This window comes from Lynx canadensis, chromosome B3 (assembly GCF_007474595.2).
Source record: "Lynx canadensis isolate LIC74 chromosome B3, mLynCan4.pri.v2, whole genome shotgun sequence".
Taxonomy (NCBI): domain Eukaryota; kingdom Metazoa; phylum Chordata; class Mammalia; order Carnivora; family Felidae; genus Lynx; species Lynx canadensis.
In genome coordinates, this window is record NC_044308.2 from 27,971,447 (window position 1) to 27,997,952 (window position 26,506).

Genomic DNA, 26,506 nt, shown 5'->3' on the forward strand with positions numbered 1-26,506 from the left:
TGCTATAACTTGGAGCTCGTGTGTACAATTACATGTTAGTGGTTATCACTACAGCACTGTTGGCAATAGCAAAAGATCAGAAATAGCCTAAGTGTTCATCAAAAGGGGATTGGTTGGGTGGTTGGGGGTGCCTGGGTAGCTCAGTCAATTGAGCATCCAACTCTTGATTTTGGCTGAGGTCATGATTCCAGGGTCATATGATTGAGCCCCGCATCAGGCTCTACACCAAGCATGGAGCCTGCTTGGGATTCTCTCTCTCCCTCTCTGCCCCTCTCCCCACTGCTTGCATTCTCTCTCTCTAAAATAAAATTAAAAAGTCCACAACAAACAAAAGGCGATAAGCCTATTATACATTCATACATCTTTGTAAAAGAGAATTTGTAGAAAAGAATGAGGAGGCTCTTTACATTTTTGTATGATATAATCCTCAAAATTTAAATTAGAAAATAATTTGAAGAGAGTAGTTAACAGACTACAAGGTATGTATATATGAATATGCATTGCTTGCATATGTTTAAATTATTTCTGGAAGGATGCACAAGAAACTTATGACTTGGTTGCCTCTGGGGAGGGGAACTGAGTACTTGACTGGAGAAATAGCACAGAAAGAATAATTTCACTGTAAACTTTCTATAGTATTTGGATTTTTAGGGAATGGAATGGCTTAAAATACAAATTTAAAATGATTTAAAAATTATCATGATTATTACTTACTTACAATAGAATTTTCTTTAAAAATTTTTTTTTTTCAACGTTTATTTATTTTTGGGACAGAGAGAGACAGAGCATGAACGGGGGGAGGGGCAGAGAGAGAGGGAGACACAGAATCGGAAACAGGCTCCAGGCTCTGAGCCATCAGCCCAGAGCCCGACGCGGGGCTCGAACTCCCGGACCGCGAGATCGTGACCTGGCTGAAGTCGGACGCTTAACCGACTGCGCCACCCAGGCGCCCCTTACAATAGAATTTTCAAACCTTTTATCAGTTAATAACCTAGATGGCATTCAAAATATGACTTATGTCTTATGAGTAGAAGGGAAGGACATTTAAATACCATTATTGATGATGTACTTCTCAATGTCTGTAAGTTCCTTTTTGAAACTAATAAAGTATTTGTACAGGGCCCACATGAAAGCCTGGTATGTCCTAAAGGGAGCTTCAGTCAACTTCTTGGGAAGAGAACCATTTCCAGGTAACATGCTTTCGGAGCTGTGCCCCATGACTTCATCGATGAATTCCTGGAGTCGAAACACAACTTGGCCATATGCTGCTATTTGTTCTAGCACTGATCGTAAACAGCTCTACAATAGAAGCAAACCGCAAACATGTGGAGTCTTCTATAAACATTCAAATTCATATTCTTTCACTAAAATATTTATTTTGTGACTGTTTTAAACACTATGCTTAGTAGAGAACAAAATGAATATTTAGTTTTATACTCAAAGGAATACAAGCATTAATTTCTACAGAATATAGAATTGTGGCTTATACTTTTTAAAAACACCTATAAGGTAAATAAATATGCTACAAGCAAAAAATTTATAGTATACAGCTTTCCAATATAGAACTGACAAAAAGCAGAACATGTAAATTGAAACTAAATGTGAATATAACACACACTATTAAAGAATTCTCTAGCATTGTAAAGATGCATAACTTAATTTGGTCTTTGGGACGTTAAGTAGATTTGATAACTAATTTTAATATTGCAAAATGTTCTAAAGTTATATGAGCAGGGTTTACATAAATCCTTTTATTTAATTTTAATTAGAAAAATTACAAATAACTTACATGTGTCAAATGAGTTACTATAATACTGTTTCTCACAGTTACCTTCCCATCTATCAACTGATATATAAAGAGCTTTTTTACCCCTGAAAGTAACCTGAAATGAAATAAAAAAGATGAATGTACTTTAAATCTATAAAAATGTTCATTACAGTAATGCCTAAGAAGTTTTAACAAAAGATTCAAAATTGGGTGTTGGGGGCAAACAGGTCAGAGAATTAGAAAATAAGAGACATCAATCTTTTTATCTGATTAACTTAAGACTCAAGGGTATTTCAATATTATCTTACAGAGAAGTTGAAATAGTGTTGTTAAAGTATTTCCTCCTCTTTGTGATGGCCCAAACAGATTTCCCATTTTTAAGAAAGTCAATATACTTTTTGGTAGAGAGGACCATAACTTAGAAATCTCAGTAATACCAGCACTACATGTTGCATTTCTCATTTTCATTTTTGTGTGAACACAATCTAAAATCTTAGATTCCTGGTTTCCAGTTATAGGACACAGGCTCTCATTGATAAACTCTTGCCTATTAAGAGCAGTTAGCAAACCAGGAACCTTTCTTTGAACTCAGATATTAAAAAAGTAATGGTTTAATATAATTAAATCATATACTAAATTATTTAAAATGGGAAAGAAGCAAACATACCAAATTCTCATAATCTCCACAATCAATTCTGAAATATGGGTTTACTGAGGACCCCAGGCTACCTGTAGGGGAGCACTAGAAACAGTTTTGGGTTAAACCCAAGGGCCTATTTTTAGAAAGCATGTAAAGAAACTGTGAATACTTTTCCTTATAAACTAAAATTCTGGCTTCTCACTAATAAAATCTTCTACACTAACACTTAGGTTAATAGATCTTACCATAAGGTTTCCCGAATAACCTGTGTCTCAGTAACAAAAACTCTGTCATCAGGAACATATAATGGGTCACTGCTATACAAGTGTTGGTCCCTATTAGACAGTAAACAACAAATGTCAATGAAAAGGTTTCTCATGAAGTAAAATTACATGCCTTAAGGAATATATGCATTTAGGGGAGACTGAGTGGCTCAGCTGGTTAAGTGTCTGACTCTTGACATCTGTGCTGACAGTGTGGAGCCTGCTTCGGATTCTCTCTCCCTCTTTCTGACCCCCCCCCCCCCCCCCCGCCCTTGTGTGCTGTCTTCCTCTCCCTCAAAATAAATAAACATTAAAAAAATATATATGCATTTAGTGGTAATTTAACAAGTAATTAATAAGGCAAATAAACATAATATGCTTTAAATGCCCTCCCATACTCATTTCTACATGTCAACTGTAATACTCTAAGAGAAGTACTTTGAGAATAATTCCAATTATTATATTATATATATATAATAATATATATATTATATTACATCTGACTGAGTCAAATGCTTAAAACTGTGTATTGTTTGGGCAAATAGTAATTGTAATTTTGTAATAAGTGCATTAAAACAGAAATCAAATAAATGGCCTAATTTAACCAATCCACTCACTTCGAAAATAAGTCAAAAGACAGATTATATAATTAAATAATCTCATTTTATTTTTATTTTTATTTTTTTTAATTTTTTTTTTCAACGTTTATTTATTTTTGCGACAGAGAGAGACAGAGCATGAACGGGGGAGGGGCAGAGAGAGAGGGAGACACAGAATCAGAAACAGGCTCCAGGCTCTGAGCCATCAGCCCAGAGCCCGACGCGGGGCTCGAACTCACGGACCGCGAGATCATGACCTGGCTGAAGTCGGACGCTTAACCGACTGCGCCACCCAGGCACCCCAATTAATCTCATTTTAAAGATAATTAAATAATTTAAAACTATGTTCAATTAGAATTGTTTAAAAAAAACAAGTTTAAATTTTAGGGAAGTACTCGATTTAAACCACAAATTTAAAGCAAATATTAAAATATCAAAGTTTATTCTATTAACACATTAAATGAAAAACTTAGCTTCTTACCAGACAGAGGCTAAATTGGAGTGCAAATGTAAACTATGAGGAAACCTTGAGGATCTGGCTGTCCAGTACTGATGAACAACATGCTGCTCCAGCCAGCTTCGGCCATTTGGCTCATCTACTGGAAGGATATTTAGTAAGTTTAAGTTATGAGCATTAACAAAGAAACACCTGATCAACTATGCCACAATTTTGGACTTATGGCCTTGTTCAAACATTCAACTGAAAAAGGCTCTTTAGAATATACATACAGGAACATATATACAAAATTTAATTAAGTATCACTGGCTATAAAATAAAAAAGTACTCAATTTTAAATAACCCCATGAATAATAGTTCAATAGTCATGAAAGAAATTGAAATGGTAACCAAAGATGCTCTCAAGAACCCTCAAACCCTGAGGGCTGGTGCTAAGCTTTAAAGAATTAGATATCTGGGGCACCTGGGTGGCTCAGTCGGTTAAGCATCCAACTCTTGGTTTCAGCTCAGGTCATGATCTCTCATGGTTCATGAGTTCGAACCCCTGGTCAGTGCTGCCACTGTGGAGCCTGCTTGGGACTGTCTTTCTCCCTGTCTATCCACCCCTCCACTCGTTCTCTCTCAGAATAAAGAAATAAAACTTAAAAAAAAAGAATTAGATATGTTATTTGGGTTATAAGCTAATATAACCTTGCTTCTAAAACCAGATAAAGACATAAAAAAAGTTCATCAAAGAATAAAAATGAAAAATTCTGAATTAAAAAATAGCTAACCCAGGGGTTGGCTCAGTTGGTGGGGCATGCAACTCTTCATTTCAGGGTCTTTAGTTTGAGCACCATGTTGGGTGTAGAGCTTATTTAAAAAAAAAAAAATAGTAGTAAAAAATAACAGAACCATCATGGGAGTTCAGGAATTCAAGGATGATTCACTAACACAAAATCACACTTAATGAAGGAATTTCAGGTGCATCCCTCTTAGACTGAGACCCACTCCAGGAAACCTGCTCTCACTGCTGATGCTTCCTCTGCAGACTAGAGGCCCGGCCAAAACAGACACCATTAATGTGTCACAAAGAAAATACAAGATACAAGAATGGACAGGAGACAAAATTGTCAATACTTGCAGATGATAATGGTCATCTATGTAAAAAACCAAATGGGAGGGGGGCCTAGATGGCTCAGTGGAGCATGTGACTCTTGATCTTGGAGTCAAGAGTTCAAGCCCCATGTTTGGTGTAGAGCTTACGTTAAAAAAAGAAAAAAACCTAATGGGGAGGGAGGTCCAAGATGGTGGTGTAGGAAGACTCTGAATTCCCCTCCACCCATCAACATACCAAATCTATACCTACATATGGACCAATTTTGCCCAAAGAACTGAGGGCTGACTGAACAGTTTCTGTATAAAAGACAGAGGTACCACATAGAGAGGGGTAGGAGAGACAGAAACATGGTAATGACAGGAACATGACCCCCAATGCTGTGAAATGCAGTGGTGAGGGACAGTACTGAGGGACCAGAAGATTTGCCCACCCTAGGACACAGGAAAAAGCTGCGGATTAAAGGGAAACTAGACTAGAATTGAAGGAAACCCATTTACTACCCTAGAGTGTCCACCAAACAGTGAAGGAATAGCTAGAACTCTCTGAGTTGCCAGAGGTGCTGGTGAACACCACTGTTTATGTTTCTCCTCAACCTTGATAGTATAGAGGGAAGCAGGGTCTGGGCACTCTAGGTGGCCTGCTACCTTGGTGAGTCCTGGGCCCCTAGCCAACACCAGTTGCAGTTACATACCTAAGATGGCACCACTGCCTCCAAACATCCCAGCTCTAGCCCTCCCAACAAAGCTACCCCAGTGTAGCAGGTAGTGGGACACCCCTAGCCTGCACTGACTATAGCTTCAGCCCTCTTGCCAAAATGGCCCTGATGTGGAGTACCCTGGGGACACCCTGGCCTGTGCTTGCTCCAGCGCCAGCTGTTATGACAGGGCCCCCTGCATGAAGCAGCCAGATTTGTGGCTGTTCAACTGGACCATCAGGGTACCCCTGACACAGACTGCCCCCAGATCTTCATCCCGCACCTGCTATATCTCCAGCCAGCCAGCCTACGTTTCCAGACATACAGTCTATGCAGGGGATGTTCCTATACATGGCCATACCTTCAAGACTGGAAGACGTAGGTGTTCCACCTAATTCATAGAAACAAACACAGAAAGTGAAACAAAATGAGAAGGCCAGGGAATATATTCCAAATGAAATAATAAGACAAAACAACTTTTGAACTAAGTGAAACAGAGAAATGTAATCTAGCTGATAAAGAGTTGAAAGTAATAATCATAGAGATCCTCACGGGACTTGAGAAAAGAGTGGATGAACTTAGAACTTCAACAAAGGGATGGAAAATATAAAAAGAACCAATCAGAGCTTAAGAATACAATGACTGAAATAAAATAAACACTAGAAGGAATTAACAGCAGATTAGAGGATGTCTAGAAGCTATCTAGAAGCAGCTAGATAGCAGTAGCTAAGACAGAATAACGGAAAGCAAAATAATGGAACAGCAAAAAGAAAAAAAGAATTAAAAACAATAACAACAAGGTTAGGTTATACCTCTGAGACAGCAATAAGCATACTAACATTTACATTATAGTGATCCAAGAAGGAGAAGAGAGAGCAAAAGGGGCAAAAGAATTATCTGAAAATACGATAGCTGAAAACTTCTTTAACCTGGGGAAGGAAATGGACATCCAGGTTCAAGGATGTTGGATATCCAGGTCCAAGTACAGAAAGCCTGAAAAAAGATGAACCAAGGAGGTTCACATCAAGACATATAACACATAGAATGCCAAAAATTAAAGATAAAGAGAGAGACTTAAAAGAAGAAAGAGAAAAAGCAACTATTTTTATACAAGGGAACTCCATAAGGCTATCAGCTAACTTTTCAGCAGAAACTTTGTAGGTAAGAAGGGAGTGGCAATGATATATATAAAGTGCTGAAAGAAAAAAACCTACAACCAAGAATACTCTACCCAGCAAGACTGTTATTCAGAATTTATGGAGAGATATTAAAAAAAAAAAAGCTAAAGGAGTTCATCATCACTAAACTGGCCTATAAGAAATGTTAAAGGGATTTCTTTTTTTTTTAATTTATTTTTTAAATTGGGATTTCTTTAAGCAGAAAAGAAAAGGCTATGAGTAGAAGAAAATTATGAAAGGGAAAAATTTTACTGGTAAACACATAATAAAGTTGGTAGATCAATCACTTATAAACCTAGTATGAAACTTTAATGTGGGGAGGTAGAGTGAAAATGTGCCTTTCAAATGTGTTATATATCTGGGATGTTATACATGAACCTCATAACAACCAAAAACCAAAAAAATATAGAAGATACACAAAAAAGAGAAAAGAATACAAGCAGAGCACTAAAAAAAGTCATCAATCATTATGGAAGAGAGCAAGAGAAGAACAGGGAAGAACCACAAAAACAGAAAACAATTACCAAAAAACAATACTTACATACCTATCAATAATTACTTCAAATGTAAATGAACTCAATGCTCCAATGAAAAGACATAGAATGACTGAATGGATAAAAAAGGTAAGTCCATCTACATGCTGCCTACAAGAGATTCACTTCAGACCCAAGACACATACAGCCCACTGAAAAGTGAGAGAATGAAAAAAGATATTCCATGCAAATATCAGTTCCCCACTCCCCCATACCCCCCAAAACCTGGTGCAGCAATACTTACATCAGAGAAAACAGACTTCAGTGGCTTTGAACCACACAACAGATCAGATGAATTTAATAGATGCAGAATATTTCTTCCCAAATCAGCAGAATATATGTACTTTTTGAGGGCACATGGAACACTCTCCAGGACAGATCACATGTTAGGCCATAAAATAAGTCTCAATAGATTTAAGATGGAAATCACATCAAGTATCTTTTCTGAGCACAGTGGTATGAAATTAGAAATTAATTAAGAAAGCTGGGGAAAAAATCCCAAAACACGTGCAAACTAAACAAAATGATATTAAACAACCAATGGGTCAATGAAGAAAACAAGGAGAAAATTAAAAAATATATGCAGACAAAGGAAAATGGTAACATAAAGTTGAAAATCTTTGGGAGTCATAAAAGCAGTTCTATGAGGGAAGTTTATAGTGATACAGGCTTTTCTTAAGAATCAAGAAAATTTGGGGCATCTGGGTGGCTCAGTCGGTTAAGCGTCCGACTTTGGCCCAGGTCATGATCTCGCGGTCCGTGAGTTCGAGCCCCGTGTTGGGCTCTGTGCTGACAGCTCAGAGCCTGAAGCCTGTTTCAGATTCTGTGTCTCCTTCTCTCTGTGACCCTCCCCCATTCATGCTCTGTCTCTCTCCGTCTCAAAAATAAAAATAAACGTTAAAAAAAATTTTTTTTTTAAAAAGAATCAAGAAAATTCTCAAATAAGCCATCCTATCTTATACCTAAAGGAACTAGAAAAACAAGAACAAACCAAACCCAAAGTTAGTAGAAGAAAGTAACTCAGACAAAATAGAACAGAAATAAATGAAATAGAGATAGAAAAGTAGAAAAGATCAATGAAATTAAGAGCTGGTTTTTGAAAAGATAAAAAAGAATTGATAAACCTTTAGACAGACTCATCAAAAGGATTCAAAATAACAAAATCAGAAATGAAAGAGAAGTTACAACCAATAGCATAGAAACAAAAAGAATTTTGTAAGAGACTACTATGAAAAATTATATGCCACCAATTGGACAACCTAGAAGAAATGGATAAATTTCTAGAAACATACAATTTTCTAACCTTGAATAAGGAAGAAATAGAAAATCCAAACAGACTAATTACTAGTAACAAAATTGAATCAGCAATCAAAAAACTCCCAATAAACAGAGGTCTAGGACCAGATGACTTCCTAGGTGAATTTCACCAAATTATTAAAAAAAGAGTTAATAACTATTCTTCTCAAACTATTTCAAAATAGAAAAAAAAAAAATCCAAATTCATTTCATTAGGCCAGCATTACTCTGATACCAAAACCAGATAAAGACATCACAAAAAATTTGATAGGCCAATATCCTTGATGAACACAGATGCAAAAATCATCAACAAATATTAGCAAACTGATTTCAACATACATTAAGAGTATCACCAACCATGATGATCAACTACAATTTTCCCCAGAAATGTAAGGATGGATCAATATTTGCAAATCAATCAACATGATACAACCACATTAACAAAATGAAGGATAAAATATCACCTCAGTAGAAGCAGAAAAAGCATCTGACAAAATTCAACATCCGTTCATGACAAAAACTCTCGGCAAAGTGGATGTGGAGGAAATATAACTCAACATAATAAAGGCCACATATAAAAAACCCACAGGTAACATCATACTCAATGGTGAAAACCTGAAAACTCTCCTCTAAGATCAGAATAGAAACAAGTCTCTCACCACTTTTAGTCAACATAATACTGGAAGTCCTAGCCATAGCAAACAGATAAAAGAAAGAACTAAAAAGCATCCAAATTGGGTAAGAAAGAAAACTGTCACTATTTGCAGATGATATGATACTATGTATTGAAAACCCTAAAGGCTCTACCAAAAAAGCCTATTAGAACTAATAAATGAATTCAGTTACATTATAGGATACAGAAATTAATATAAGGAAGAGTGTTGGGGCGCCTGGGTGGCTCACTTGGATAAGCGTCAAACTTCGGCTCAGGTCACGATCTCATGGTTTGTGGGTTTGAGCCCTGCGTTGAGCTCTGTGCTGACAGCTCAGAGCCCGGATCCTGCTACCAATCCTGTGTATCCCTCTCTCTCTCTGCCGCAAAAATAAACAAACATTAAAAAAAATTTTTTTTAAATATAAGGAAAACTGTTGTGTTTCTATATACTAACAACAAAGTAGCAGAAAAAGAAATTAAGAAAAAAAATCCCATTTATAATCACACCAAAAATAATAAAATACTTAGGAATAAAACTAACCAAAGAGCTGAAAGACCTGTACTCTGAAAACTATAAGACACTGATGAAAGAAATTGAAGACAACACAAATAAATGTAAACGTATACCCTTATCACAGATTGGAAGAATACTGTTAAAATGTCCATAATGCCATCCAAAGCAGTCTATAAATTCAATGCTATCTCTTTCAAAATACCAAGAGCATTTTTCACAGAACCAGAACAAACAATCCTAAAATTTGTACGGAACCACAAAATTCGCCCCATAGCCAGAATAACCTTGAGAAAGAACAAAGCTGGAGGTATCACAATCCCAGTTTTCAAACTATACTACAAAGTTACAGTAATCAAAACAGTATGGTATGGACACAAAAACAGACACATAGATCAATGGAATAGAAATGAGAGACCAGAAATAAATCCATGTTTATATGCTCAATTAGTCTATGACAAAGGAGGCAAGAATATACAATGGGGAAAGGAGAGTCTCTTCTAAGAATGATATTGAAAAACCTGGACAGCTACATGCAAAATAATGACACTAGATGACTATGTTATGCCATATACAAAGATAAACTCAAAATGGATTAAAGATCTAATGGAAGACCTGAAACTACAAAACTCCTAAAAACAAAAACAACAAAAACACAGACAGTAATCTCTTGGACATCAATATTAGCAATATTTCTCTACATATGTCTCCCAAGGCAAAGAAAACAAAAGCAAAAATAAATTATTGGGACCACATCAAAATAAAAAGGTTTTGTGCAGCAAAGGAAACCATCAACAAAATGAAAAGGCAATCTACTGAACGGAGAAGATCTGTGCAAATGATATACCCAACAAATGGTTAACATTCAAAATATATAAACAGCTTATACAACCCAACACCAAAACTCCCCAATACTCTGATTAAAAAATGGGCAGAGGTCCTGAATAGTTCTCCAAAGATGATGTACAGACGGCAAAGAGACACACATGAGAAGATGCTCAGCATTACTATCAAGGAAATGTAAATCAAAACCACAATGAGATATAATCTTACATTATCTAGGATGGCTAATCAAAAAGACAAGAAGTAACAATAAGAAGTTTTGAGAAGGATGTGGACTAAAGGATGTGGAATCCTTTGTGCATTCCTGGTGGGAAAATAAATTGGTGTGACCACTGTAGAAAATGGTACGGAATTTCTTCAAAAAATTAAAATAGAAATACCACTGACCCAGTAATTACAATTCTGGGTACTTACCCAAAGAAAATGAAAACACTAATTTGAGACAATATATGGACTTGTATGTTTATTACAGCATTATTTACAATAGCCAACCTAAATCCATCAATAGATGAATGGATTAAAAAAAAAAAAAAACGTGGTGTATATAGAGGTTGAACTACTATTCTGCAACAAAAAATAATGAAATCTTGCTATTCATGACAACATGGATTGATCAAGAGGCTATTAAAATAAGTCAGAGTGGGGCGCCTGGGTGGCGCAGTCGGTTAAGCGTCCGACTTCAGCCAGGTCATGATCTCGCGGTCCGTGAGTTCGAGCCCCGCGTCAGGCTCTGGGCTGATGGCTCGGAGCCTGGAGCCTGTTTCCGATTCTGTGTCTCCCTCTCTCTCTGCCCCTCCCCCGTTCATGCTCTGTCTCTCTCTGTCCCAAAAAATAAATAAACGTTGAAAAAAAAAATAAGTCAGAGAAAGACAAATACGATTTCACTTATATGTGGAATCTACAAAACAAAACAAATAGAAAAAGACTTGTAAACACAGAGAACTAGTGTTTGCCAGAGGGAAGAGGGATGGGGGGGATGGGTGGAACTAGAAGGAGATTTAGAGGTAAAAACTTTCAGTCATAAAATAAGTTACTGGGATGAAGAGTACAGCATAGGGAATACAGTCAATAATATTGTAATAACTTTGTATGGTGACAGATAATAGCTACATTTAAGGGTGGTGAGCATCTTATAACGTATACAATTTCAAGTCACTATGCTGTACACCTGAAACTAATAAAAAATTGTGTCATTATACTTCAACTAAAAAAAAAAAAATTCAAAAGAGAGAAAAAAAAGACTGAATGAAGAACAAGGCAATCCACAATTGTGATTTGCCTGTTTCCAAAATCTTGCAACTCAAACTACATTTTTGTTTACATATATTTGCTTATGTTGATATACATGTTCAGAAACTTTTGTTAATGATTTTCATCAGCTCCTATAAGGCAAAAAATTATCTATCCAAACCCATTCTTTAATATATCATTTTGTATTTTGTTGGCTTTCTGTGAAACTGAATTTTGTTGCAAAAAAATTTAAATATTACCCCAAACCAGTGACTTTTAACAGATACTCCCACAAATAACAAAATTTCAATGAGTCAAAAATTTAATGTATAGTCATTAAATGCTATTAACGTATCAAAATGCCCTTTTGATAACCATACTTCTTTCAAAAATATTTAAAATCATTTAGTTAAATGATAGAACAGTTCTGGGATCTCAAGTAGGATTCCAATTCGTAAATATTTATCTCAATGTTTTCCAAAGTGAGATCTATGACCCATTGCAGAATCACCTGAAATGCTAACCTACTAAAAATCAGACTACCCGAGTGAGGTGCCTATAATCAGTATTTTGTTTAACTTTATTTTTTATTATTTAAAATTTACATCCAAACTAGTTACTATATATTAAAGCAATGATTTCAGTAGATTCCTTAATGCCCCTACCCATTTAGCCCATCCCCCCTCCCACAACCCCTCCAGCAACCCTATTTGTTCTCCACATTTATGAGTCTGTTTTGTTTTGTCCCCCTCCCTGTTTTTATATTATTTTTGTTTTGCTTCCCTATGTTCATCTGTTTTGTCTCTTAAAGTCCTCATATGAGTGAAGTCATATGAGTTTTGTCTTTCTCTGACTAATTTCACTGAGCAAAATACCCTCCAGTTCCATCCATGTAGTTGCAAATGGCAAGATTTCATTCTTTTTGATTGCTGAATAATACTCCATTGTATATATATATATATATATACCACTTCTTTATCCATTCATCCATCGATGGACATTTGGGCTCTTTCCATATTTTGGCTATTGTTGATAGTGCTGCTATAAACATGGTGCATGTGTCCCTTCGAAACAGCACACCTGTATCCCTGGATAAATGCCTAGTAGTGCAATTGCTGGGTCGTAGGGTAGTTTTATTTTTAGATTTTTGAGGAACCTCCATACTATTTTCCAGAGTGGCTGCATCAGCTTGCATTCCCACCAACAATGCAAAAGAGATCCTCCTTATCTGCATCCTTGCCAACATCTGTTGTTGCCTGAGTTGTTAATGTTAGCCATTCTGACAGGTGTAAGGTGGTACCTCATTGTGGTTTTGATTTGTATTTCCCTGACGATGAGTGATGTTGAGCATTTTTTCATGTGTCTGTTGGCCACCTGGATGTCTTCTTTGGAGAAGTGTCTATTCATGTCTTTTCCCATTTCTTCACTGGATTATTTCTTTTTTGGGCATTGTTTGACAACTTCTTTGTAGATTTTGGATACTAACCCTTTATCTGATATGTCATTTGCAAATATCTTCTCCCATTCCATCAGTTGCCTTTTTTTTTTTGTTCTATAAATCACCTTTTATTTATTTTTCAGTATATGAAATTTATTGTCAAGTTGGTTTCCATACAACACCCAGTGCTCATCCCAAAAGGTGCCCTCCTCAATACCAATCATCCACCCTCCCCTCCCTCCCACCCCCCATCAACCCTCAGTTTGTTCTCAGTTTTTAAGAGTCTATTATGCTTTGGCTCTCTCCCACTCTAACCTCTTTTTTTTTTTCCCTTCCCCTCCCCCATGGGTTTCTGTTAAGTTTCTCAGGATCCACATAAGAGTGAAAACATATGGTATCTGTCTTTCTCTGTATGGCTTATTTCACTTAGCATCACACTCTCCAGTTCCATCCATGTTGCTACAAAGGGCCATATTTCGTTCTTTCTCATTGCCACGTAGTACTCCATTGTGTATATAAACCACAATTTCTTTACCCATTCATTGGTTGATGGACATTTAGACTCTTTCCATAATTTGGCTATTGTTGAGAGTGCTGCTATAAACATTGGGGTACAAGTGCCCCTATGTATCAGTACTCCTCTATCCCTTGGGTAAATTCCTAGCAGTGCTATTGCTGGGTCATACGGTAGGTCTATTTTTAATTTTCTGAGGAACCTCCACACTGTTTTCCAGAGTGGCTGCACCACTTTGCATTCCCACCAACAGTGCGAGAGGGTTCCCGTTTCTCCACATCCTCGCCAGCATCTATAGTCTCCTGATTTGTTCATTTTAGCCACTCTGACTGGTGTGAGGTGATATCTGAGTGTGGTTTTGATTTGTATTTCCCTGATAAGGAGCGACGTTGAGCATCTTTTCATGTGCCTGTTAGCCATCCGGATGTGTTCTTTAGAGAAGTGTCCATTCATGTTTTCTGCCCATTTCTTCACCGAGTTATTTGTTTTTCGGGGGTGGATTTTGGTGAGCTCTTTATAGATTCTGGATACTAGCCCTTTGTCCGATATGTCATTTGCAAATATCTTTTCCCATTCCGTTGGTTGCCTTTTAGTTTTGTTGTTTCCTTTGCTGTGCAGAAGCTTTTTATCTTCATAAGGTCCCAGTAGTTCATTTTTGCTTTTAATTCCCTTGCCTTTGGGGATGTGTCAAGTAAGAAATTGCTACGACTGAGGTCAGAGAGGTCTTTTCCTGCTTTCTCCTCTAGGGTTTTGATGGTTTCCTGTCTCACATTCAGGTCCTTTATCCATTTTGAGTTTATTTCTGTGAATGGTGTGAGAAAGTGGTCTAGTTTCATTCTTCTGCATGTTGCTGTCCAGTTCTCCCAGCACCATTTGTTAAAGAGACTGTCTTTTTTCCATTGGATGTTCTTTCCTGCTTTGCCAAAGAATAGTTGGCCATACGTTTGTGGGTCTAGTTCTGGGGTTTCTGTTCTATTCCATTGGTCTATGTGTCTGTTTTTGTGCCAATACCATGCTGTCTTGATGAGCTTTGTAGTAGAGGCTAAAGTCTGGGATTGTGATGCCTCCTGCTTTGGTCTTCTTTAAAATTACTTTGGCTATTCGGGGCCTTTTGTGGTTCCATACAAATTTTAGGATTGCTTGTTTTAGTTTCGAGAAGAATGCTGGTGCAATTTTGATTGGGATTGCATTGAATGTGTAGATAGCTTTGGGTAGTATTGACATTTTGACAATATTTATTCTTCTAATCCATGAGCACGGAACGTTTTTCCATTTCTTTATATCTTTTTCGATTTCCTTCATAAGCTTTCTATAGTTTTCAGCATACAGATCTTTTACATCTTTGGTTAGATATATTCCTAGGTATTTTATGCTTCTTGGTGCAATTGTGAATGGGATCAGTTTCTTTATTTGTCTTTCTGTTGCTTCATTGTTAGTGTATAAGAATGCAACTAATTTCTGTACATTGATTTTGTATCCTGCAACTTTGCTGAATTCATGATTCAGTTCTAGCAGACTTTTGGTGGAGTCTGTCGGATTTTCCATGTATAATAGCATGTCATCTACAAAAAGTGAAAGCTTGACTTCATCTTTGCCAATTTTGATGCCTTTGATTTCCTTTTGTTGTCTGATTGCTGATGCTAGAACTTCCAACACTATGTTAAACAACAGCAGTGAGAGTGGGCATCCCTGTCGTGTTCCTGATCTCAGGGAAAAAGCTCTCAGTTTTTCCTCATTGAGGATGATGACAGCTGTGTGCTTTTCATAAATGGCTTTTATGATCTTTAAGTATGTTCCTTCTTTCCTGAATTTCTCGAGGGTTTTTATTAAGCAAGGATGCTGAATTTTGTCAAAGGCCTTTTCTGCATCGACTGACAGGATCATATGGTTCTTATCTTTTCTTTTATTAATGTGAGGTATCACATTGATTGATTTGCAAATGTTGAACCAGCCCTGCATCCCAGGAATGAATCCCACTTGATCATGGTGAATAATTCTTTTTATATGCTATTGAATTTGATTTGCTAGTATCTTATTGAGAATTTTTGCATCCATATTCATCAGGGATATTGGCCTGTAGTTCTCTTTTTTTACTGGGTCTCTGTCTGGTTTAGGAATCAAAGTAATACTGGCTTCATAGAATGAGTCTGGAAGTTTTCCTTCCCTTTCTATTTTTTGGAATAGCTTGAGAAAGATAGGTATTATTTCTGCTTTAAACATCTGGTAGAACTCCCCTGAGAACCATCTGGTCCTGGACTCTTATTTGTTGGGAGATTTTTGATAACTGATTCAATTTCTTCACTGGTTATGGGTCTGTTCAAAAACTTTCTATTTCCTCCTGATTAAGTTTTGGAAGCGTGTGGGTGTTTAGGAATTTGTCCATTTCTTCCAGGTTGTCCAGTTTGTTGGCATATAATTTCTCATAGTATTCCCTGATAATTGCTTGTATCTCTGAGGGATTGGTTGTAATAATTCCATTTTCATTCATGATTTTATCTATTTGGGTCATCTCCCTTTTCTTTTTGAGAAGCCTGGCTAGAGGTTTGTCAATTTTGTTTATTTTTTCAAAAAACCAACTCTTGGTTTCGTTGATCTGCTCTACAGTTTTTGTAGATTCTATATTGTTTATTTCTGCTCTGATCTTTATTATTTCTCTTCTTCTGCTGGGTTTGGGGTGTCTTTGCTCTTCTGCTTCTATTTCCTTTAGGTGTGCTGTTAGATTTTGTATTTGGGATTTTCTTGTTTCTTGAGATAGGCCTGGATTGCAATGTATTTTCCTCTCAGGACTGTCTTCACTGCATCCCAAAGCATTTGGATTGTTGTATTTTCATTTTCGTTTGTTTCTATATATTTTTTAATTTCTTCTCTAATTGCCTGGTTGACCCACTCATTCTTTAGTAGGGTGTTCTTTAACCTCCATGCTTTTGGAGGTTTTCCAGACTTTTTCCTGTGGTTGATTTCAAGCTTTATAGCATTGTGGTCTGAAAGTATGCATGGTATGATTTCAATTCTTGTATACATATGAAGGGCTGTTTTGTGACCCAGTAAGTGATCTATCTTGGAGAACGTTCCATGTGCACTCGAGAAGAAAGTATATTCTGTTGCTTTGGGATGCAGAGTTCTAAATACATCTGTCAAGTCCATCTGATCAAATGTATCACTCAGGGCCCTTTATTGATCCTGTGTCTAGATGATCTATCCTTTGTTGTAATTGGAGTATTAAAGTCCCCTGCAATTACCACATTCTTATCAATAAGTTTGCTTATGTTTATGAGTAATTGTTTCATATATTTGGGGGCTCCCGTATTTGGCGCATAGATATTTATAATTGCTAGCTCTTCCTGATGGATAGACCCTGTAATTATTATATAATGCCCTTCATCATCTCTTGTTACAGCCTTTAATTTAAAGTCTAGTTTGTCTGATATAAGTATGGCTACTCCAGCTTTTTTTTGGCTCCCAGTAGCATGATAAATAGTTCTCCATCCCCGCACTCTCAATCTGAAGGTGTCTTCAGGCCTAAAATGAGTCTCTTGTAGACAGCAAATAGATGGGTCTTATTTTTTTTATCCATTCTGATACCCTATGTCTTTTGGTTGGCGCATTTAGTCCATTTACATTCGGTGTTATTATAGAAAGATATGGGTTTAGAGTCATTGTGATGTCTGTATGTTTTATGCTTGTAGCAATGTCTCACAGGATCCCCTTTAGGATCTCTTGTAGGGCTGGTCTAGTGGTGACAAATTCCTTCAGTTTTTGTTTGTTTGGGAAGACCTTTATCTCTCCTTCTATTCTAAATGACAGACTTGCTGGTAAAGGATTCTCGGCTGCATATTTTTCTTGTTCATCACATTGAAGATCTCCTGCCATTCATTTCTGGCCTGCCAAGTTTCAGAAGAGAGATCGGTCAGGAGTCTTACAGGTCTCCCTTTATATGTTAGAGCACGTTTATCCCTCGCTGCTTTCAGAATTTTCACTTTATCCTTGTATTTTGCCAGTTTCACTATGGTATGTCATGCAGAAGATCGATTCAAGTTACGTCTGAAGGGAGTTCTCTGTGCCTCTTGGATTTCAATGCCTTTTTCCTTCCCCAGTTCAGGGAAGTTCTCAGCTATTATTTCTTCAAGTACACCTTCAGCATCTTTCCCTTTCTTTTCCTCCTCTGGAATATCAATTATGCGTATATTATTTCTCTTTAGTGCATCACTTATTTCTCTAAATTTCCCCTCATACTCCTGGATTTTTTTATCTTTTTCTCAGCTTCTTCTTTTGCCATAATTTTATTTTCTAGTTCACCTATTCTCTCCTCTGCCTCTTCAATCCGAGCCGTCGTCGTTTCCATTTTATTTTGCATTTCGTTTAAAGCGTTTTTCAGCTCCTCCTGACTGTGCCTTAGTCCCTTGATCTCTTTAGCAAGATTCTCTGCTGTCCTCTATACTGTTTTCAAGCCCAGAGATTAATTTTATGACTATTATTCTAAATTCACTTTCTGTTATATTGTTCAAATCCTTTTTGATCAGTTCGTTAGCTGTTGTTATTTCTTGGGAGATTCTTTTGAGGAGAATTCTTCCGTTTGGTCATTTTGGATAGTTCCTGGAGTGGTGTGGAACTGCAGGGCAGTTCCCCTGTGCTGTCTTGCATAACTCACGTTGGTGGGCGAGGCCGCAGTCAGACCTGATGTCTGCCCCCAGCCCACTGCTGGGGCCACAGTCAGACTGGTGTGTGCCTTCTCTTTTCCTCTCCTAGGGGCGGGATTCACTGTGGGGTGGCGTGGCCCGTCTGGGCTACTTGCACCCTGCCAGGCTTGTGGTGCTGGGGATCTGGCATATTAGCTGGGGTAGATAGGCAAGGTGCACGGGGCAGGAGGGGCAGGCTTAGCTCGCTTCTCCTTTGGTGATCCACTTCAGGAGGGGCCCTGCGGAAGCGGGAGGGAGTCAGGCCTGCCGCCGGAGGTGTGGGTCTGCAGAAGCACAGCGTTGGGTGTTTCCGCGGTGCAAGCAAGTTCCCTGGCAGGAACTGGTTCCCTTTGGGATTTTGGCTGAGGGATGGATGAGGGAGATGGCGCTGGCTAGCGCCTTTGTTCCCCACCAAACTGAGCTCTGTCCTCCCAGGACTCATCAACTCTCCCTCCCGTTGTCCTCCAGCCTTCCCGCTCTCTGAGCAGAGCTGTTAACTTACAACCTTCCAGATTTTAAGTCCCGCTCACTGTCTGAACACACTCCGTCCGGCCCCTCCACTTTTGCAAGCCAGACTCGGGGTCTCTGCTTGGCCAGCGGGCCACCCCTCTGCCCCAGCTCCCTCCCGCCAGTCCGTGTAGTGCGCACCGCCTTGCCACCCTTCCTACCCTCTTCCGTGGGCCTCTCGTCTGCACTTGGCTCCGGAGACTCCATTCTGCTAGTCTTCTGGCGGTTTTCTGGGTTATTTAGGCAGGTGTAGGTGGAATCTAAGTGATCAGCAGGATGCAGTGAGCCCAGCCTCCTCCTACACCGCCATCTTCCCCCTCCCCACCAGGAAAATCTCAGTTGCCTTTTAGTTTTGCTGATTGTTTCCTTAGCTGTGCAGAAGCTTTTTATTTTGATGAGGTCCCAACAGTTCATTTTTGCTTTTGTTTCCCTTGCCTCCAGAGACGTGTTGAGTAAAACACTGCTGTGGTCAAGATCGAAGAGGTTTTTGCCTTCTTTCTCCTTGAGGATTTTCATGGCTTCCTGTCTTACATTGAGGTCTTTCATCCACTTTGAGTTTACTTTTGTGTATGGTGTAAGAAAGTGGTCCAGGTTCATTCTTCTGCATGTCTTTGTCCAGTTTTCCCAGCACCACTTGCTGAAGAAACTGTCTTTATTCTATTGAATATTCTTTCTTGCTTTGTCAAAGATTAGTTGCCCATATGTTTGTGGGTCTATTTCTGGGTTCTCTATTCTATTCCATTGATCTGAGTGTCTGTTCTTGTGCCAGTACCATACTGTCTTGATGATTACAGCTTTGTAGTATAGCTTTAAGTCTGGGATTGTGATGCCTACTGCTTTGGTTTTCTTTTTCAAGATTGCTTTGGCTATTCAGGGTCTTTTCTGGTTCCATACAAATTTTAGGATTATCTGTTCTAGCTCTGTGAAGAATGCTGGTGTTACTTTGATAGGGATTGCACTGAATATGTAGATTGCTTTGGGTAGTATCGACATTTTAACAATATTTATTCTTTCTATCCAGGAGCATGGAATCTTTCTCCATTTTTTTTTTTGTGTGTGTGTGTCTTCTTCAATTTCTTTCATAAGCTCTCTATAGTTCTCATTGTATAGATTTTTCACCTCTTTGGTAAGATTTATTCTTAGGTATTGTATGGTTTTTGGTGTAACTGTAAATGGGATCGATTCCTTGGTTTCTCTTTCTGTCGCTTCATTGTTGGCGTATAGGAATGCAACCGATTTCTGTGCATTGATTTTATATCCTGCAGCTTTCCTGAATTCATGAATCAGTTCTAGCAGTTTTTGGGTGGAATCTTTTGGGTTTTCCATATAGAGTATCATGCCATCTGCGAAGAGTGAAAGTTTGACCTCCTCCTAGCCTATTTGGATGCCTTTTATTTCTTTGTGTTGTCTGATTGCAGAGGCTAAGACTTCCAGTACTGTGTTGAATAACAGTGGCGAGAGTGGACATCCTGTCTTGTTCCTGACCTTAGGGGGAAAGCTCTCAGTTTTTCCCCATTGAGGATGATATTAGCGTTGGTTCGCTCATATATGGCTTTTATGATCTTGAGGTATGATCCTTCTATCCCTACTTTCTTGAGGGTTTTCATCAAGAAACGATGCTGTATTTTGTCAAATGCTTTCTCTGCATCTGTTGAGAAGATCATATGGTTCTTATCCTTTCTTTTATTGATGTGATGACTCACGTCTTTTACTGATGTGATGAATCACGTTAATTGTTTTGTCGATATTGAACCAGCCCTGCATCCCAGGTATAAATCCCACTTGGTTGTGGTGAATAATATTTTTAATGTATTGTTGGATCCGGTTGGCTAATATCTTGTGGAGGATTTTTGCATCCATGTTCACCAGGGAAATTTGTCTATAGTTCTCCTTTTGAGTGGGGTCTCTGTCTGGTTTTGGAATCAGGGTAATGCTGGCTTCTGAGACAGAGTTTGGAAGTTTTCCTTCCATTTCTATTTTTTGGAGAAGTTTCAAGAGAATAGGTGTTAACTCTTCCTTAAATGTTTGGTAGAATTCCCCTGGAAAGCCATCTGGCCCTGGAGTCTTGTTTTTTGGCAGATTTTTTATTACTAATTCGATTTCCTTACTGGTTATGGGTCTTTTCAAATTTTCTATTTCTTCCTGTTTCAGTTTTGGTAGTGTATATGTTTCTACGAATTTGTCCATTTCTTCCAGATTGCCCATTTTGTTGGCATATAACTGCTCATAATATTCTCTCATTGTTTTTTTTTTTTTTTCAACGTTTATTTATTTTTGGGACAGAGAGAGACAGAGCATGAACGGGAGAGGGGCAGAGAGAGAGGGAGACACAGAATCGGAAACAGGCTCCAGGCTCTGAGCCATCAGCCCAGAGCCTGACGCGGGGCTCGAACTCCCGGACCGCGAGATCGTGACCTGGCTGAAGTCGGACGCTTAACCGACTGCGCCACCCAGGCGCCCCTCTCTCATTGTTTTTATTTCTGTTGTGTTGGTTGTGATTTCTCCTCTTTCATTCTTGATTTTACTTATTTGGGTCCTTTCCTTTTTCTAACTTGATCAAACTGGCTAGTGGTTTATCAATTTTGCTAATTCTTTCAAAGAACCAGCTTCTGGTTTCATTGATCTGTTCTGTTTTTGTTTTTTTTTTTTTGGTTTCAATAGCATTAATTTCTGCTCTAATCTTTATTATTTCCTGTCTTCTGCTGATCTTGGGTTTTATTTGCTGTTCTTTTTCCAGCTCTTTAAGGCATAAGGTTAGGTCATGTATCTGAGATCTTTCTTCCTTCTTTAGGAGAGCCTGGATTGCTATATACTTTCCTCTTATGACCGCTTTTGCTGCGTCCCAGAGGTTTTGGGTTGTGGCGTTATCATTTTCATTGGCTTCCATGAACTTTTTAATTTCCTCTTTAACTTCTTGGTTGGCCCATTCATTCTTCAGTAGGGTGTTCTTTAGTCTCCAAGTATTTGTTACCTTTCCAAATTTTTTCTTGTGGTTGATTTCGAGTTTCATAACGTTGTGGTCTGAAAATATGCACGGTATAATCTTGAGTAATATTTTTAAGTCATGAAAAGAATGATAAAACTTCCAGTTATTAAAAAATTGAAACCATACAGAACTCTGTGTGTGTGTGTGTGTATATATATATAAATATATATATATATTATACATAACATATATAATACATATATTTTAAGTTTACTTATTTATTTTGAGAGAGAGAGTGTGCAAGCAAGGAAGGGGCAGAGAGAGAGGGAGAGAGAGAATCCCAAGCAGGCTTTGTGCTATCAGTGCAGAGCCCAATGCGGGGCTTGATCCCATGAACCATGAGTTCATGACCTAAGCCAAAACCAAGAGTCGGACACTTAACTGACTGAGCGACCCAGGCACCCCCAGAACTATATATATTAAAAGTGAAATTTCCTCAGTACTTCTGTGGTACTATATAGCCTTTTCTGTACATACACATAGTTTTTGTTTTTTTGTGTGTGTTCTTTTGGTAACATAATGAGATTATATTGCATATATCACTGTACCTATCCATTTGATGATTTTGGCTCATTTAAAGATCTTGGAGATATTTATATGTTGGCATACACAGTGTATATACACAAATTTTCCTTCATTCCTTTTTAATATCTGTATAGTGTTCCATAACATGGACATATTATAATTTATATAATCAGCTTATTAATTGACATTGTTGTTTCACATTTGTCACCACCATAGTCAATACTTTTGTTTCTGTCTTTGTGCACATACTCAGGCTTATCATTCTGGAAGTGAGTTTGGGTTTAAATAATACCTTGAGTACCTATGCTCCAGCAATGTTCTAAGCCAGGGTTATTTTTCCTATAAAGGTCCAGAGAGTGAATATTTATCACAACTACCTCATTCCACTGTTGTAACATCAAAGCGGCATAGACAATATATAATGAGAGTGTGGCTGTGTTTCCATAAAAGTTTAATTACAGAAACACCAGTGTGGCTAACTCTAGTTCTGGGTACTTTACATACTACGTATCCTTGCAGCCCTCAAATGTAGGTGCAGTTATTAGGCCCACTTTATGGATGAGAAAATTGACAAAGAGAAATGAAGTATGTGTCCAAGGTTATGTGCCTGGTAAGTAGCAGAGCCAGCATCTGACTGCATACATCAAGTTGAAAATGAGAAAGAAGCTGCCCCAAATACCTTCCCCAAAATGTTAGATCCTAGGACCTGACCCTCACACACACTTACTGAATCACTCGCTTATGATTCTTTTAAGGCAATATGCTTACTCAGCACTCCAGGAGCACTTGCCTTCCCACTCCTCAGATGGGCCAGTGTTCCCTTTGTCCCTCTCACTGTGTGACTGTGTCCTGGCTTTTGATTTGTGTTTCACTAGCATCACCTTATAGAGAGGTCAGCTCAGTGTCTGGGACCACCCAGCTACCCAGTGGTAGGAAAGACAGACTTGAGCAGGTGAGATCAAGCTGGGTCCTGGCAAGTCTGCTGCTTTGAGTTGTTGATGTCTGCTCCAATATCATTACATGAGCCCAGGTGGGCACATTGGTTGGCCTGCCTTGACTCATTTTCCTTCTTTGGAGTCATGGGGAAAGTACCTATTAGATTGTTATGAAAATCAAATGAGATAATACAGGAATAATTCTTGGCTGCATACTTTTCTGATTCAGCACACTGAATATATCCCACCACTCGTTTCTGGCCTGTCAGGTTTCTGTGGATAGGTCTGCTGCAAACGTGATCTGTCTTCCCTTGTAGGTTAGGGACTTTTTTTTACCCTGCTGCTTTCATGATTCTCTCCTTGCCTGAGTATTTTGTGAATTTGACTATGATATGCCTTGTTGATCGTTGGTTTTTTTGAATCTAATGGGAGTCCTCTGTGCTTCCTGAATTTAGATGTCTGTGTCTTTCCCCAGGTTAGGAAAGTTTTCTGCTATGATTTGCTCACATAACCCTTCTACCCCTCTTTCTCTCCCTCCCTTCTCTGGGACCCCTATGATTCTGATGTTCCTTTTTAATAGGTCACTGATTTCTCTAATTCCCAAATCGTGCTCTTTTGCCTTAATCTCCCTCTTTTTCTCTGCTTCGTTATTCTCTATAAGTTTATCTCTATATTGCTGATTCTCTGTTCCGCCTCATCCATCCTTGCCGCTTCTGCATCCATCTGTGATTGCAGCTCAGTTACAACATTTTTAATTTCATTCTGGCTATTTTTTACTTCTTTTATCTCTGCAGAAAGGGATTCTAATTTATTTTTGACTGCAGCTAGTATTCTTATTATCATGGTTCTGAATTCTGGTTCAGACATCTTGCTTTGTGTCTGTGTTAGTTAAATCTCTGGCTGTTGTTTCTTCACGCTCTTTCTTTTGGGATGAATTCCTTCATTTGGTCATTTTGAAGGGATAAAAGGACTTAATGAGGTAGAAAAATTGGAATTAAAAAAATTAAAGTTAAAAAAATATTAAAATTAAAAATCAAAAACACACCCACACAAAAATCTAATAGATGATGCTAGATTCTAGGTGTGCTTTTGTCTGGGTGTAGAAAGTGGTTTGACAGATTAGAGAAACAAACAAAAAAAAACCAAAACAAATAAAAAAGGGGGGAAGGAAAGAAAAAAAAGGAAATCGTTTGGGAATTTGAAAAAATGAATACACTAAAGTAGACTAAAACACACAAAAGTAGAGAATAGTATAGAGAATAGTAGAAAATAGAGAATAGTAGAAAAAAGTATAGAAAAATATTTTTAATAAAAATTAAAAAATACGAATTTTTTCATTTTATGTATTTAAGAAAAAAGAAAAGAAATGAAAAAGAGAAAAAAGATAAAAAAGAAAAAAGGAAAAGGCAAAAAAAAGAAATCGCTTGAAAATTTGAAAAAGTGAATACACTATAGTACACTGAAATCAAATGATGGGAGTAAGATAGAATTTGAAAAAATTTACATAAAAGCAAAAAATATAGTAATAACAATTAAATAAAAATATTTTTAAAAGAAATTAAAAAAAGGAAATTGTTTGAAAATTTGAAAAGGTGAGTACACTGAAGTAGACTAAAATAAAATGATGGAAGTAAAGTATAATTTGAGAAAATTTACACAAAAGTAAAAAATACAGTAATAAAAATTAAACAGATATTTTTAATAAAAATTGAAAATAAAAATGAGTTTTTTCTATTTCTGTATTCAAGAAAAAGAAAAGAATTGTAAAAGAGAAAAAGGAAAAAGAGAGAGAAAAAAAATTGAGTAGATGAACCTGCTAACAGATTGAAGTAGGACTGAAATTGCTTTGTTTTCCTCTAGAGGTAGGTCAAAGTAGCTCTTTATAGTCCATAGATTAAGCCGGCAGTGAGGTTTGTGTTCCTGAAGAGCAAAATTGGCCCAGTTGGGTGGGGCTCAGTGCAACAGATCCGCTCTCCACTAGATGGTGCTGCTAGCCTACTGGGGTGGATTGCTGTAATGCTCATCAGTGCGCATGCGCGGGAGCGGTGAAAAATGGTGCCACCCAGTCTGTTCTCCCAGATCACCATCACGCACCAGTTATCCGTCTTCAGCTCTCATCCACTCCCCACTTTTCCACTCTCTGTGACCAGGCCCCGGGGAGTACCTCTCTCCCAAGTTTTGTCTCAGATGTGGTTGTTTTCTCTGGGTCCCTTACTTCCGAAGGACTGTGGCTTTGACCCGCTCCGCCCCTCTGTGGGAGGGTCTCACCAAGCGATGGCCGAATGAGCTATGGCCCGCTGGATCCTGCTATTGACGGTGACCCGAGACTGCAGCCAGCTGCCAGCCTGCCTCCCCAAAAAATCGCGAGACAGTGTAGCCTCAGTGTTTCAGGGACCATGGAAAATCACAACACATATCTGACACTAGGCTTCACCCTCAACAACCTTGTCCCAGCACCAGTGAATGTGTCTGCCTTCCGGGGTCTGCTGGGACCAGGTGGCTTCAACAGTCTCTACCAAATGTCCTTCCAGCAGTCAAACCGCTTTCCCCGTGTGGCCCAAGAACCTCCCGGACCCCACTCTGTTCCTGGGGATTCACCTTTCCCACCAGAGCACTGTCAGGTATCAAGCTGTGCAGTTGCAGCCTTTGCGCTCCCCTTGTTTACAGTCCTAATGGAATTTAAACCCTCTCCTTTCTCCTTTCTCCCTTTTTAGTTTAGTCCCTGCGGCCATTTCCAATTTTCCACTTTCTCTCCAGCTGCTTTTGGGGAGGGGTGATTTTCCTGTATGCTCCCCCTCTCCCCAGTCTCTGTCCTCTCTCCACCCGCAAAAGGGGTTCCCTATCTTGCTCCTCAAGTTCAGCTCTTTGTGTTACATACCTGCTGAATTCTGTGGTTCAGGTTGTGCAGATTGTTGTGTTAATCTTCCAATTGGTTTTCTAGGTGTGTAGGATGATTTAGCGTTGGTCTGGCTGTTATTTTATGGATGCGAGACACACAAAAAGCTTCCATGCTGTTCTGCCATCTTGGCTCCTCTCCTAAAATCAGTATTTTTAAACAGTTTCCCCAGATGGCTCCTTCTGCATAATAGTTTTGGAAATAACTATTTTCAAGACCACAAATATAAATTCTAAATTGTTCTGACTGTATGAACCTTTCCT

General features: G+C 38.2%; 1 protein-coding gene across 12 annotated transcripts in view; it reads right to left on the minus strand.

Moving 5' to 3' along the window:
- The window catches only part of TUBGCP5 (tubulin gamma complex associated protein 5), a 66,060-nt gene that overhangs the window by 18,069 nt on the left and 21,485 nt on the right, over positions 1-26,506 (minus strand). For 7 of the 12 annotated variants that reach the window (XR_003969351.1, XM_030317604.1, XM_030317606.1 and 4 more), the window contains 5 exons: positions 5,804-5,911; positions 3,752-3,869; positions 2,654-2,743; positions 1,790-1,883; positions 1,053-1,299 (listed from right to left, as the gene is read on the minus strand). Coding sequence is in view for 11 of the 12 variants with exons in the window: in XM_030317604.1 (XP_030173464.1) it covers positions 1,053-1,299; positions 1,790-1,883; positions 2,654-2,743; positions 3,752-3,869; positions 5,804-5,911 (657 nt within the window). In the remaining variant the exon portion in view is untranslated. The remainder of the gene's footprint in view (positions 1-1,052; positions 1,300-1,789; positions 1,884-2,653; positions 2,744-3,751; positions 3,870-5,803; positions 5,912-26,506) is intronic. The other 5 variants (XM_030317605.1, XM_030317603.1, XM_030317602.1 and 2 more) reach the window with 5 other exon arrangements.